At 51.8% G+C, this 12446-nt stretch overlaps 1 protein-coding gene across 11 annotated transcripts in view; it reads right to left on the reverse strand.

The window, feature by feature from the left end:
• The window catches only part of BCOR (BCL6 corepressor), an 81321-nt gene that overhangs the window by 31383 nt on the left and 37492 nt on the right, over positions 1-12446 (reverse strand). For 7 of the 11 annotated variants that reach the window (XM_033051575.2, XM_033051573.1, XM_033051582.1 and 4 more), the window contains exons 2-6: positions 7418-7547; positions 5868-5946; positions 2129-4954; positions 1399-1452; positions 763-946 (exon numbers count right to left, since the gene is read on the reverse strand). In XM_033051575.2, the coding sequence (XP_032907466.1) occupies positions 763-946; positions 1399-1452; positions 2129-4954; positions 5868-5946; positions 7418-7503 (3229 nt within the window). In that variant the 5' untranslated portion in view covers positions 7504-7547. Of the gene's footprint in view, positions 1-762; positions 947-1398; positions 1453-2128; positions 4955-5867; positions 5947-7417; positions 7548-10518; positions 10538-12446 lie in introns of those variants that run through there. The other 4 variants (XM_033051583.1, XM_033051581.1, XM_033051579.1 and 1 more) reach the window with 2 other exon arrangements.

Genomic DNA, 12446 nt, shown 5'->3' on the forward strand with positions numbered 1-12446 from the left:
TGCTTACCAAGAGTGCAAACAAAAAAGAACTCATCTTTCTTGCATATAGTCAAAAAATCCCTAATGCCATTTATTTATTGTTAAGTTTATCTTACTTTTAGGATGTTGCATTTTCTATAGTCCTCTGACACCCTGTAACAGTCTAGAAGGAACAGACAGCCCCACAGGAATTTCACAGACTGCCTGCAAGAACCTGCAAGAACCTCCCAGCCACTGCAGCAGAAGTCACCCAGGCAAAGTAGCTTCTTATCATTTGGAGTTGTTACTGGTAGCTTTTATGGATCAGCCAGTCTGGGAGATCACATCCTTCCCCACTTCCCTTCACTCTTCCATCCTCCATCCTTGCTTTGAAGACTGCAATACTGGCATATCTCACAGCTACTGCAATTTCAGGAAGCTGAACTCCTTCTTGCTTTCCCCTCTTCCCCCTTTTCCTTTCTGCATTTAGAATATAACCTCGTACCTTTGCTTTCACTGGCTGATGTAGCACCCCATCAGTTAAAAGGAGGATCTCCCTGAGGCACTAGCTCAGTGACAGAGAGCTAACTATCTCCTGAAAAGCAGGTGCACTGGCAAAGGAACTTGCAAACCCCAAAACAAGCACAGAGGGTACCAGCCATGGCAACTCAGCACCTGCAGAGGATGAGGTCAGTGACTTTCACCAGCAACACACTGACAACACCAAGATTTGCTTGCTTTGCTGCAAGCTGCCATAGCAAAGAGACACATACACGCTTCAGAAAGCCATCTAAATTCGCTTACATCTGTCATTGTCATTTTGGTCAGCAATGGCATCTTCCAGAGCAACAGACTTTGGCTTCTTTTCACTGTTTCCTTTCAAGTTTTCCCAGTCTGCCTGGCTGAATCTGCAGACCTCTGAGTCTTTGGTAGCTGTTTGGCCTTCTCTCTCTTTCATCTCCAACTCTGAGAAGCGCATCATTGCACGCTAGAAAGAGAATTGATATGAAAAAAAAGTCTTGCAATAAAACCATTTCATTTACCTTACCTTATATGAAAGCATTTCCAAAGAAAAATTGACCCAAAACCAGGGTTTCAGATAGACAGCTAAGGGTAGGATTTTAACACACCTGACTTGTAAAACAGTGTTCTAGCATCTTATAAGCAAATAGTCACACAATTCTTTCATATATAAGTATATATATATAAAAGATTATATATGAATGTATATTATATATAAAACAAAAACATTCCATTTTGGAGGTAAAAAGAGACAAAAACAAAAAGAAATAAAATAAAACAAAATAAAAACAACAACACAAAACCATACAATGAATAAAAGACGACCATGGCCCACAAACTTCCCTTTGTGTATTTGGAAATGAAATTTAACTCAAAGGTTTATGTAAGAGTCTAGTAATAAAAATTTGAAGAACTGACCTCACAGTAAGCAGCAGGTAGACATAAAATACTGTCCTCTTGTAATCCTTCCATCTATGTAATTAAAATGGGCACTCAATGGATCATTTAGATAATTTCATCCATTTTTATAAGCATAAACCAATTCTTTTCTTAACAATGCAAAACAATTTGGCTTAACTCATCCCTTCATTAAAAGTAAAACACCCTAAGAATATTCCTACACAGTATCTGTCTATCATCCCTCAGCATCAACCTCAATACCACTCCTACTCCTCCCTAGGCGCTCACTCAGCACCAGCATTGTGTGAGACCCACTAGTGCATGGCTGCAACTCCTCACCATCCATGGCACATTTGGCACACTAATCACAACTTCTGGGTTTGCTGTGCTGGCTGGCACTGCAGGCCAGCTCAGAGATTACAGCCAGCGCCAAGGTAACATGCATGCCTGTCCAACTCCCCTTGAAACTGCACAAACATTGCATTAACGTGCATTAACATTGTATCAGATCTTAGTAAAAGCCCTTTACAGCTTGCTAGCCCGTACATACCTATAAGCCACACACGCTATTCTTTACATCGCCTCACTCTCATTAACAAACTTACTTTGCTATTTAAAACCATTTATGGAGAGTACGCCCCAACAAAAGAATTTTCTGGTCTCCCCACCAGTGTCGCTTCTCTCAACTTTAAAAACTCAACTGTGACTCGCAACAGAGAAATAACGACAAAAAGCGCGGCGGACTCACCTGCAACGCCCGCTGCTCCCGGCTGAGCTGGCTGGAGTCGGCGTACAGTTCAGTCGTCACGCACTTGAATCGGTCACCTACATAACCGGCAGAGTTTGCGATCCTCTTGGCCAATTTAGACGGCTTGGGTTTCAGTATTTTGCCATCAGCAGACTCCGCGTCGTCGGCTCCGTCTTTGGTATAGGTCTGGTTGGCATCGATGCTTGGCGGCGCGGTCCCCATGCAGAATGGTTTCGCGTCCTCCTGCACCTTGCCAAAAGCCAGAGCTGGAGCATCGCTCTCGTGTGCGCTTTCCAAGAAAACAGGAGAAGGCTGGACCGCCACTCTCTCTTTAGGCTGGCTCACAGATAAATCTTCTTTCCTTAAGCCAAACACTGATGAACCCTGGGCTTGCTTGAAATTATAGGTTTCGTGAACATCATTATTTCTTCCAAACTCCTCTCTCATTACAATAAAATCTCTGTGCTGAGACGCCTGCTCTACCTTGTGCTTTGTAGGGTCATTAGTCTGATTACTGCTTTCTGTAGCAAAGCTGGCTTTCGTTAGGTTTGCTTCACTCTTAGCCTCTTGTTCGTCTCGCAGAAGATCCGGGAACAGGTTTTTGTCACTTTTTGCAGAGTTTTTACTGTGGCCAGAGCTCTGGTGCAATTTCACGCCCTTGTCACCGGGCATTTCGAAATGCATCTTCCCGCCGCTCTCCAGGAGCTCTGGCAATCGGCCCCGCAGAGTCGGGTCCTCATAGCGGACCCTCTCGTGAGACCGCGACCTCCGTTCTGTCTTCTCCTCCTTATTGATCTCCAAAGCTGAATGCTGCAACAGCATGGGGTGCACCATCCCCACTCCCAGCGCATCCTGGTAGGTCATGAACTCCCCCCTCCCAGCTGGCAGGCTGTAAGGGAGGCCAGGTTTGGGAGCCAGGTGGGTGGGGTAGAGGCTGCCATTGGGGAGCAAGACAGGGTGAGGGTAGACATGTCCTTTCCCGTGGAGGGTGAGAGGGCTGATGGCAATCCCCTCCGGCACTGGATATGGGAGGTAGCTCCTGGGGTAGGGCAGAGGCGGGGAGCGAAATGCCTCGTTGGGCGGCAGGAAGATGGGGCTGGAGGCCAGGGCAGTCTCGGTCGCCTTGAAGTTGGCTTCCTGACCACAGGATTTGGCCACCTTACTGCTGTGTTTCGCAGGGGTGGCGACGGGCTGCCCGACGTGCTGTATAACTGAGGCGGTGCTCTCTGCCGAGCTCCGCGCCGTCTTGGCGCAATCCACGTTGGCATTGGGAGCTGGCGACGCCGACGCCGGCCGCCCCCCCGCTGACACCGTCCCCGAAACACTGCCTACCACTGCCTCTGTGCCACCCATCCTGGGGCAGGAGGAACTCCGTGGCTGTGGCATAACCCAGTCCAGTGCCTTGTTTTTCAGTTGGACATTCTTCCCAGCCTCCTCACTGGGGCTGGGACCGGGAACGATCCAGGAGGATGGTGCCGTGCTGATAATTTCAGGCCTGTAGATGGGGCAGCTGTTCCCTGGAGAAATGGTTTCTTTCTGAACGATGTCACTGCCTGGCAAGTGTGTCCCCCCTCCTGCCCTTCCATGCACCAGCACCGTTGGCATAATCTTCTTACCATGGTCGGACTTGCCAGCAGTTTCCGCATCCACCACTTTCGCTGACAAGTCCAGCGGTTTGTCGGTGACGTCTTTGGTCGGGGTCTGTTTTTCCAGGAGCGGGGGAGACCTGCTGTCTTTCCGGTCGTGACCAGATTTCCGTGCATGGGGGGCAGATGGCAGGGGCGCCTCCCCAGCATCACTGCCTTTGGGAAGCTTCCCATTGGAGACGCGAGCAGGTGGAAATTCACTGCCGATGTTCACGTAGGGCTTTGGGAGCGTAACAGCAGAGGAGGGAGAGGTGGTGATCCTGGGAAAATGTTTGTGGAAATCAGCGTAGGCATCCCCGACCTGGGCAGGCAGGGGGAGGCGGGGGGACGGCCGGGGTGAGTGCGGCAGCAGGAGTGAGGGATCTGCTGGTAAGTTGGCAGGGGCTGGCTTGGCGGTGGGGACCCGGGGCTGCTTGCTGCTCTGGATGTGGGGGTAAGCGTGCGTGTCGACAGGATTGCCTGGGCTCACACCCATCTTCCACGACAAGCTCTTATCCGGACAGTGCACCAAAGGTGGGATTGCTGGTGAAGCTGAAGCAGTCGAGAGCCTCATGGGCGACGCCAGCGACGAAGGGATGTGAGGGGCAACATAGTGGGAGGGAGGCAGGTATAAAAAACGTTCACCGTTCGTACATACAGGCGAGTAAGCCAGGTGCTGTGGTAAGCTGTAGGTGGACTGCTGAGGTAGCAATGCCTTGTACATGTTCAACGAATACTTATTTGGTGAGTCAAGGAAAGGGTATATGGTGGGCGTTGCGCCCTCCATGTAGGGGTTCACCCAGGGGAGCCTTAGGTAACTAGCACCATTGACACCGAGGGGACTCTGCCTGTCACCCGCGGCTCGGTCCAAACCCAGTGTCTCCCCTGTCGGGACAGAGTTTTTTTGTATTCCAGGTGGTGTTTTGTATATAGCGCTGAAGCCATTCGGGGCTTTTCCAGAGACAGCTGCGCTTTCCACCGCTTCGGGGGGATTAGACTTAAATTGTATCTCTGGATTTCTTTCAGGAGTAAATCCCAGGCTGGCTATCGAACCCGTAGCATCCCGTGATTTTTCCGAGCCAAGTCCGCACAAGCTGGAATAGACAATGCTACTGGGGACTCTGAGTCCTTCCCGCATGAGCCCAGACCTGTCCATACTCAGAGCAAGACTGTCGATGCGATGTGCTGTAGTCGCATCCACCTTCACAGAACAAGAAGAATGTTACTTTCACATCTCACCAACATGACTACCATTCAAGCGACAGATAGATCAGCATTTTGGACGAGAAGCAGTAACAATGCAAACATGCTGCTTGTTGTGAAAACGTACAGAGGCTGATTACACTGGAAAATGGGAGAACGGAAACCTACGGAGCAATATGTGTAACACCACAAACATCAACACCGATCCCTCCAAAATTCAAACAGCCAGGAACAAAGGTGTGAGGACTCCTCAAGCAGGCAGGAGTGGCCCAGAGACAATGCTCAGAGGCACTGCTCCTGTGCAACCACTGGCTCTTCAGCCCCAGCCCTCTCAGAGCAAGAAGGCGTGGGCTGTGGTGTGGAGAGCAGAAAGAGAAGGATAGAGTGGCTCTCATCCTCATCTTCCTCCTCCTCCAGGACCTCTCCCTCCACCACAGCTCTCCTCTGGGGCTCACCACCACCACCACATGATACATGGGGCAAGGCATCTGAGGATGCAGCATGAAGAAAGGTCTGCCATCGAATTTCTTTCCCACCTGCTGCTCCCCATGTAGACTCAAAGAAAGGAAAATCTCACCAACTTTGCTGGAACATTGATGTTCCTAATGCTTACATGAACTGTTTTTGTTACACATGCCGGTATTCTGCATGGCATTATTCATAACAGCAAACTTAAGAATCTGACGTCATACAGCAACACATATTACAAAGCATCAAGAGATTAATGAGATAAATAAAGCTCCAACTTCATTGTTTCACAAAAACAACTTCAACGTGCCCAAGATCGCTAGGGTTGCAACAGGAAGGTGTTTTTAATCATTCCTCCAAATGGATAACATAGTAACAGCCAGGGGCAGGAGTCACAGTGGGGAGGACAAGCATGGATTCATCTACAGCATGAAGCTTCTTACCACACTGTGATTCAGGTGATTTTCCTCCCTCAGCTCCAGTCTGCTTTTCGGTGCATCACCATCATTAACGGGAATTTTCCTATTGAAAAACAAAAGCTTACTATCTGAAAACATCCTGTGCATCTCAGATCAGTACAGTACCATATCACCTCCATATTTTGATTCCCCTAGAGAAGTCCCATGAGATAACATATTTATCCTTCCCTGTACCCATCCATGCTGACTGAAAAGCAAGGACCATTTGAAAATAAGCATAAAGGGTTCTGACAACAAGAACACACCAAGCACATCTCAGAGCAGCCTCTTCCAAAGCAAGCAGTTTTTGTCAAGGTCTTCTCTTTTGCTCCTTGCCCTTTCCTTTTTCCAGGGGGAGAATATCCCATTTTAAACACACTCTGCTCATATACCATCCATAAACACTGCTGAGGATAAAATTAAAACACACACGCTAACATCATATGAACATCAGCTCTTCCATGCTAAAGAGGGAGTTGCACATCTGTGCCATACCAGTGTTGCAGCTCTGGGACTTGTTATCACAGAAATCACCAATAAAGAATATACCTTAGTGCCAAATTCCAAATCCCAGGGATAAAAATCACTGACATGCAACAGAAGGAAAGTTTCAGCATTACCCAAAAGAACTCCTTTCAACCAAAGTGCTTAAAGGCACATCATCACCATAAAGCAGAAATGTGATTTTAATACATTCGTTTTTAAAAGATTCACCTTCCCTGCAAGTAGCACGTACAGTTATTATCCCTGAACAACTGGGAGGAAAGTGGGGAGGGAGGGTGAGAAAGCAAAGTGAGATGCTTGGCTGTTTACCTTCAGCTTATGTTTGCAAATAGTATTCCCTGCAAAGACCAAAAACTTCCACCAGCTTTTTGGAGGCTTCTCACACAACAGTGAGAACAGAGAATGAGAAGAGAGAAAAATACTAAAAGCACACAAAACTGGCACAGAGAACTGAAGGTGCATCTGCAGCTTCTGTCCAGCATCATTTTTCTTTTTAAAAAGCTGGGATTTAAGGGAAGGGGACACCTGCTAGTGCCTGTGTCACCCCATTTTGATCATCAATTGAATTACCTTAAGCAGGAAAAAAGGTGGGGAGAAAGAGCAATTCACTTGTGGGAGACAGACACTACTGATCCTATTTCACATGACAAGCTGTGGGTCCAAAGGCAGGGAACCCCAAGTTGCAGGCACGAGTCCCCCTGCCACAGAGTCACAAGAAAACGTGCACTATTTGGCTTCCTTCCCCTTCACAAATGCAAAACAATAAATTAATTGTAAAAGCACATTCAAAGGCTGCTTTGAGGGCATCCCCACGTCACTGACCCAGGTTGCCTGTTCCACAGTAAATCAGCATCTGCTCTACTGCTCTCAGGCACGTCTTGACTCTCTCCCTTTGCCCTCCCTCCAAGCTGGGCTGATCTCGATGCAAGGTGGCAGCTCTCTGCTCCAGTATTAGGGAAGCGAGCAAACTCCGAGACCTCGCTCTGCAGAATTACAGTGTGGTTTAACTTGCCAGAAGCTTAAATATTTACCTGTCTTCATTAATTCCACACATGCGGACCCTTTCATTGCTCATCCAGCTATGAACGTTGCCATACAGGGGAGTTGCAGAAAGCATGACGTCTTCTTAAAAATCAACACTTTTCTTCACGGTTTTATATTCTATTAAAAAAAAGAAAATAAGAAGGAGAAAAGAAAAAAGAAAAAAAAAAAGTTGAGTAGATTTGTCTAGGAGGAAGTGCAAACATCACAGCGGAGCAGCCAGCCTCCCTCCGGGTAATTAATAATGAATGCAGGATTGGTGCGGGGAGTGAGCTGCCTACGTTAACCGCTAAGGGAGATACCCGGCAATAAAGGAGCAAATTGAGGGCATTTATAGGTCAGAGGAGATGGATCTTTTCCCCAGTGCCCATCCAGAAAATTAAGAATCATTCCAGACTATCGACAAATAAAAGTTTCTTCACAGCATTTCATTTCCACAAGAAATGATTCAGCCAGCCAAGTACACACCAGTCCCCAAATCTTCTTCTCAAATAGACTGAACTGAGGAGGGAGACCCCGTGAGCCTGGGGGAACATTCAAACTCACAGGGGCTCACAAAAGCCCTGCATTAGGAACACAGAGTAGGAGAGCATGGCAAGAACAACCACATACCACGTGTATTAGCTACGCTGATAGCTGATAAGGCTTTTACACAAGGACTTAAAACTGAAGAGACACTGCTACAGAAGGCATCTAAATAAAAACCTCCCTTTCAGCGTCTGCACATGACTAACTTGGAGAAAGGGGTTAAAAATAGTAAGCAGGTTGGCGAGCTCCCCACCCCTTGATTTGATTAAGCAAGGAGCCCTGGTGGCTTCTGCATTGGAGCTGCTGCTGCTGCTGCCGCTGCTGCCGCTGCTGCTGCTGCTGCTGCTGCGAGTGCTTTCAGTAATTCAATGATGCCTGCTCACTCCAGGGAAAGAAATCATTAGCGGGCTCACTGGAGAAGTATTAGCAGTCCAAGAGGATCGGCGCCGTGTGCAGCCAGAGAGGCAGGTGAAAGGTAACCACATTTTCACGTCCAGCAGCAGAGAGGGAAAGGCTTTTCCTCCCCTCTACCTTGCCTAATGCCACCTCCGCTCGCATTAAATTCTAGTTTGCTGCATGAGCGAAGTGTCAGGACAAGCTGCGTTTTATTAACAGGATTATCGCGGCGCATGATTTATTCCAGTGCAAGATTTTAATTGCTCTTCGGAGGTTGAGTCGTTTCTTTTGACTGAGCTTCAGCCTGCATCCTGCTGCTAAATGCTGGGTTAATAAGTAGGGGGAGCCTTTAATGCACAGGATATCCCTCAGCTCTTCCTCTCTCACAAAAATAGAAGCCTTTAAGCAGGAGGCATGATACTCCTTTTACACACACACAAGCCAGTAACGGGCGATTGACCACTGGGAGTTTAATGCCTAACGTCTCCCAAAGCATCCATGCTTCCCCAGCAAACTCATTTCCTTTGTCAGGCTACAAAATATGCAAATGATCACTTTGGCATTTAATAGGGAAGAAGCCCAGATTGGGCCTTTAACACAATACTTCACACACGTTCAGAGAGGTTTAAGAACTGAAACGGCAGGAAAGCCTTGTTCCCCAACACTTTTTTCTCCCCTCAGAGAGGCCTTTTGTGCAAAACTCCACGTCTGGAACAAATGTATATTAATGAAACAGCGCGTTGACCCTCCTTTCTCCACAACGGTTAGCTTTTCCTAATGAAGTCCGCACAAATCGCCGCGAGGAAACAAAAATCCGCGGAGGTTAGTTACCGCGCTATCATTCAAAAGGAGTTATTTCACTGGAAAGACGTTTTCTGGACAGATTTACTGGTTTCCAGATGCGCTGCTCGTAATGTTTTCAATAGAGGCAGCAGCAGCATGGAGAGAGTGATTTAGGGTTTTACGTAAGGTTAGTAGCCACCCTTAGTGCGCTGCCTCATCTCTAAGGGACACACACCGGCTCGGACAGGGCCCCGACGGCACAGCCCGGCTCCCCGTGCCCCGCTTCCCTTTGGGGCCACAGCTCCCGAGAGGGGCTGCTGCGCCCGCCCGGCTTCCTCGCTGGAAATGTATCATTAAGATAAGGCGAGGTGCCTGAACTAGAGCCCATCAATCCCCTGACACGTGCAGATAGCGAAATGCTGAAGTTGCATGGGGGGAGTGAGAGCTTCCCCGGCCAAAAGCGGGTAATCTGGAGGCCTCATGTCCCACAGCCACCACCCCCCGAGCAAGGGCAAAACCCGCCCGGTCGCAGGGACGTGGTGGGACGTCCTGGGGCCACGGGGCAGGTCAGAGCCCGCGCCCCCAGCCCCTTCCCCAAAGCCACCCCTTGTCGCTGCGCGCCCCGGGTGCGCGCGTGTGCGCGGTTATAATCATCGCCGCCCTGATGAACTTCTCGTGAACTGTTTAAAAGTGGAGGTCTGCTGAACAAGGAGCGGCGCCACTGCCAGCCATAATTTCATTGCAACAAGCAGCAGACTTTTAACTCTTCGCACACCCTGTCCCTCCCCCTCCTCTCTCTCCCCACAAGCAGCTGCCTGTCGGGGATACCGCTCGCAGAGGCTCAGCCAAACGCCGGCAGCGCCACAAGCGCTCCGCGCTGCGGGGACGGGGGGGGCAGCGGAGGGGGCGTGGGGGGCACCGCACCTATTTATACCCAGCTTCCGCGGGGGTGGGCGCAGCCGGTCCCGTTATGCAACCCCGACGGCAGGCTGAGCGCCCCGGCGCACCGAGGAAACCGAGGACACGTCTCTGCCTCCCTCCCCTCCTCCTGTCACCCACCGGGCCACCGCCAGCGCGCCCCAGGGCGCCGCAGCCCCCCCGGCCGCCCCCGCTGCGCTGCGCGCCGGGGCGCGGAGCGGGGCTCGGCAGCCGGAGCGCGCACGGCATTTCCTCCGGGAGGTGTCTGGCCGATAAAGCCATTTGCGGCTAAATATAGACGGTGATGCACGGAGGAGGGAGGGAGGGAGGAAGAGAGAGAGAGGGAGGGAGGCGCGGGGGGGGGGGAGGTAGTGGGGGGGAGAGAGTGAGACGCGCAACGCACACGCGGTTCCGCAGCGATGCCGCCGTGAGAAACCAGTTGTGAAAAGCGCCTGCAAGCACTAACCTGCCTCCCGGCGTGCTGCCGAGCGGGGCCCCGGCGTGCCGAGCCGAGCCGTGCCGAGCCGTGCCGGGAACACCCACCCAGCTCCCGCGCTGCCCGCGCCCCGCCGGCCGCGCCGCAGAGGCAGGCACAGGCACACACCGCACTGCTCGGGCAGCTGATTAAAAAGGGAAACGTTTGGGTCTCCCTCGCAACGTCAACAGACTTTTGGCAGCCATTGACGCCAGCAGCAGCAAAGTTTTGTTAACACGCTCCTGGCGTGGAAACGAGAAAAACCCGATGCCCGCGGGGAGGGGGAGAAGGAGGAAGAAGAACACTCCGCTTCTCCATGCCTCCGGGGAAAAGAGGAGGGGATGGCATCGCCACCCGGGACAGGGCAGCCTCCTCTTCCCCCTCCCTCTCCACCCGCATGACCCCGGGGTGCCTGGCGGCGAGCTTGCGAGGTGAAAGTCTCAGCGAGGGGCGGGGGGGCGGAGGGAGGCACCGGAGGAAGCCCGGCGGGGCCGGCGGCCGCAGCGAGCCAGGAAGCGGGTCGGGAGGAGAATTGCAGCGGCGCACGAGTTCCCTTTTGGCGCCTTTACTCTTTTCCACCTCCGAGCTCCGCCTGGCAGCCTGCCAGTTTCCACTGCACAAGCCACGGAGCCGGCAGCAGCAGCGGCAGCGCAGCGGCAGCCGGCGGGGAGGGCTGCGCGGGGTATAAAAAAAACCTCTGCGAGAGCCGATGGCACCGACGGAGCTCCGGGAGCCTCGGCAAACACCCCAGTCTTTCGGATATTAAAAGCGATGCAATAAATCACCGGCCTCTGATCCCTCCCCTACATCACCCCCCGGCACCCCCTCCCCCCGCATCCTCACCGCCCGATTCCAGGCCACGGGAAGGATCATTGCTAGATTTGTGAAAATCCCCGAGAAAGAAGTGAAAAGCAATCGGGGACTCGTAGCGATCTACTTCGATTAGCCCTCACCCCCCTTCATTCCGGAGCTTGATTTAAAGGGCAGCGCTCGCACGGTATTTATAAGTTTAAATACGGGCTGATGCTTATGAATGTGTTTAGGTACCTCGTTTATCTTGTACCTCCGACTTACGTATTTACGACTTACAGGAACAACGACCTGTGCCACGGCTAGGAAGGAGACTTCAGAGACACCGTATTGCTGCACCGTTTACAATGCGCCGTATAAAGCTCTGGCAGCAGCCACCGATCTAATATTAGACAAGTGTTAAAAGAACAGGGTTGGCTGCGCTTTTTATATATACGTATAAAAAAATAAAATATACCGTGGATTATTTTTTGCAATCTCCACACGACATCACCGCTAGTGACACGTTTTGTAAACCAGAGGAAGAAGCTGCAGACTAAGTAGCCGCCGCACGGATCCGCGGATTAGAGAAGTTTGACCTTTACCCGGGACGTGTGGCATTTCATTTAACCATAAAGCTAAGCACAATGCGCCAGCGAGATCGCTAAACCGATTTAAAATACATATAGAGTCATGCACGACTGTAGTGCATCTCGGTTTAGGCAGCGTGCAGGCAGCACAAGGGGGTCGGCGACTATTTTAAGGCTCTTTGCCGCAGCCACCCCCATCGCTCCCGTGTCCCCCGTGTTCCCCCCTTCCGCGGCTCCCACACCGTCACGTGTCGAGCAGCGACCGGGACTTTTTGCCGTGTAAACACGGCGCGGCGGAGCCGACCGGGGGCACCCGGGGCCGCCGAGCCAGCGCCAACGCCCGCAGCAGCGCCAGCGGGGCATCCTCCCGGCCCGGGCACCGCCGCCCCGGGCACCGCCGCCCCGGGCCGCCCTGCGCCCGGCTCCGGCCCCACGGAGACACCCCCGGGGCATGGGGGCTCCGTCGGGGCCGGTCCCCGGCACAGGCGGCCCGAGGGAGCGGCGGCCCCCGCGCCCCCCCGCGCCGCCTGTCACGCCTTG

The sequence above is a fragment of the Catharus ustulatus genome, chromosome 2 (genome assembly GCF_009819885.2).
Source record: "Catharus ustulatus isolate bCatUst1 chromosome 2, bCatUst1.pri.v2, whole genome shotgun sequence".
Lineage (NCBI taxonomy): Eukaryota > Metazoa > Chordata > Aves > Passeriformes > Turdidae > Catharus > Catharus ustulatus.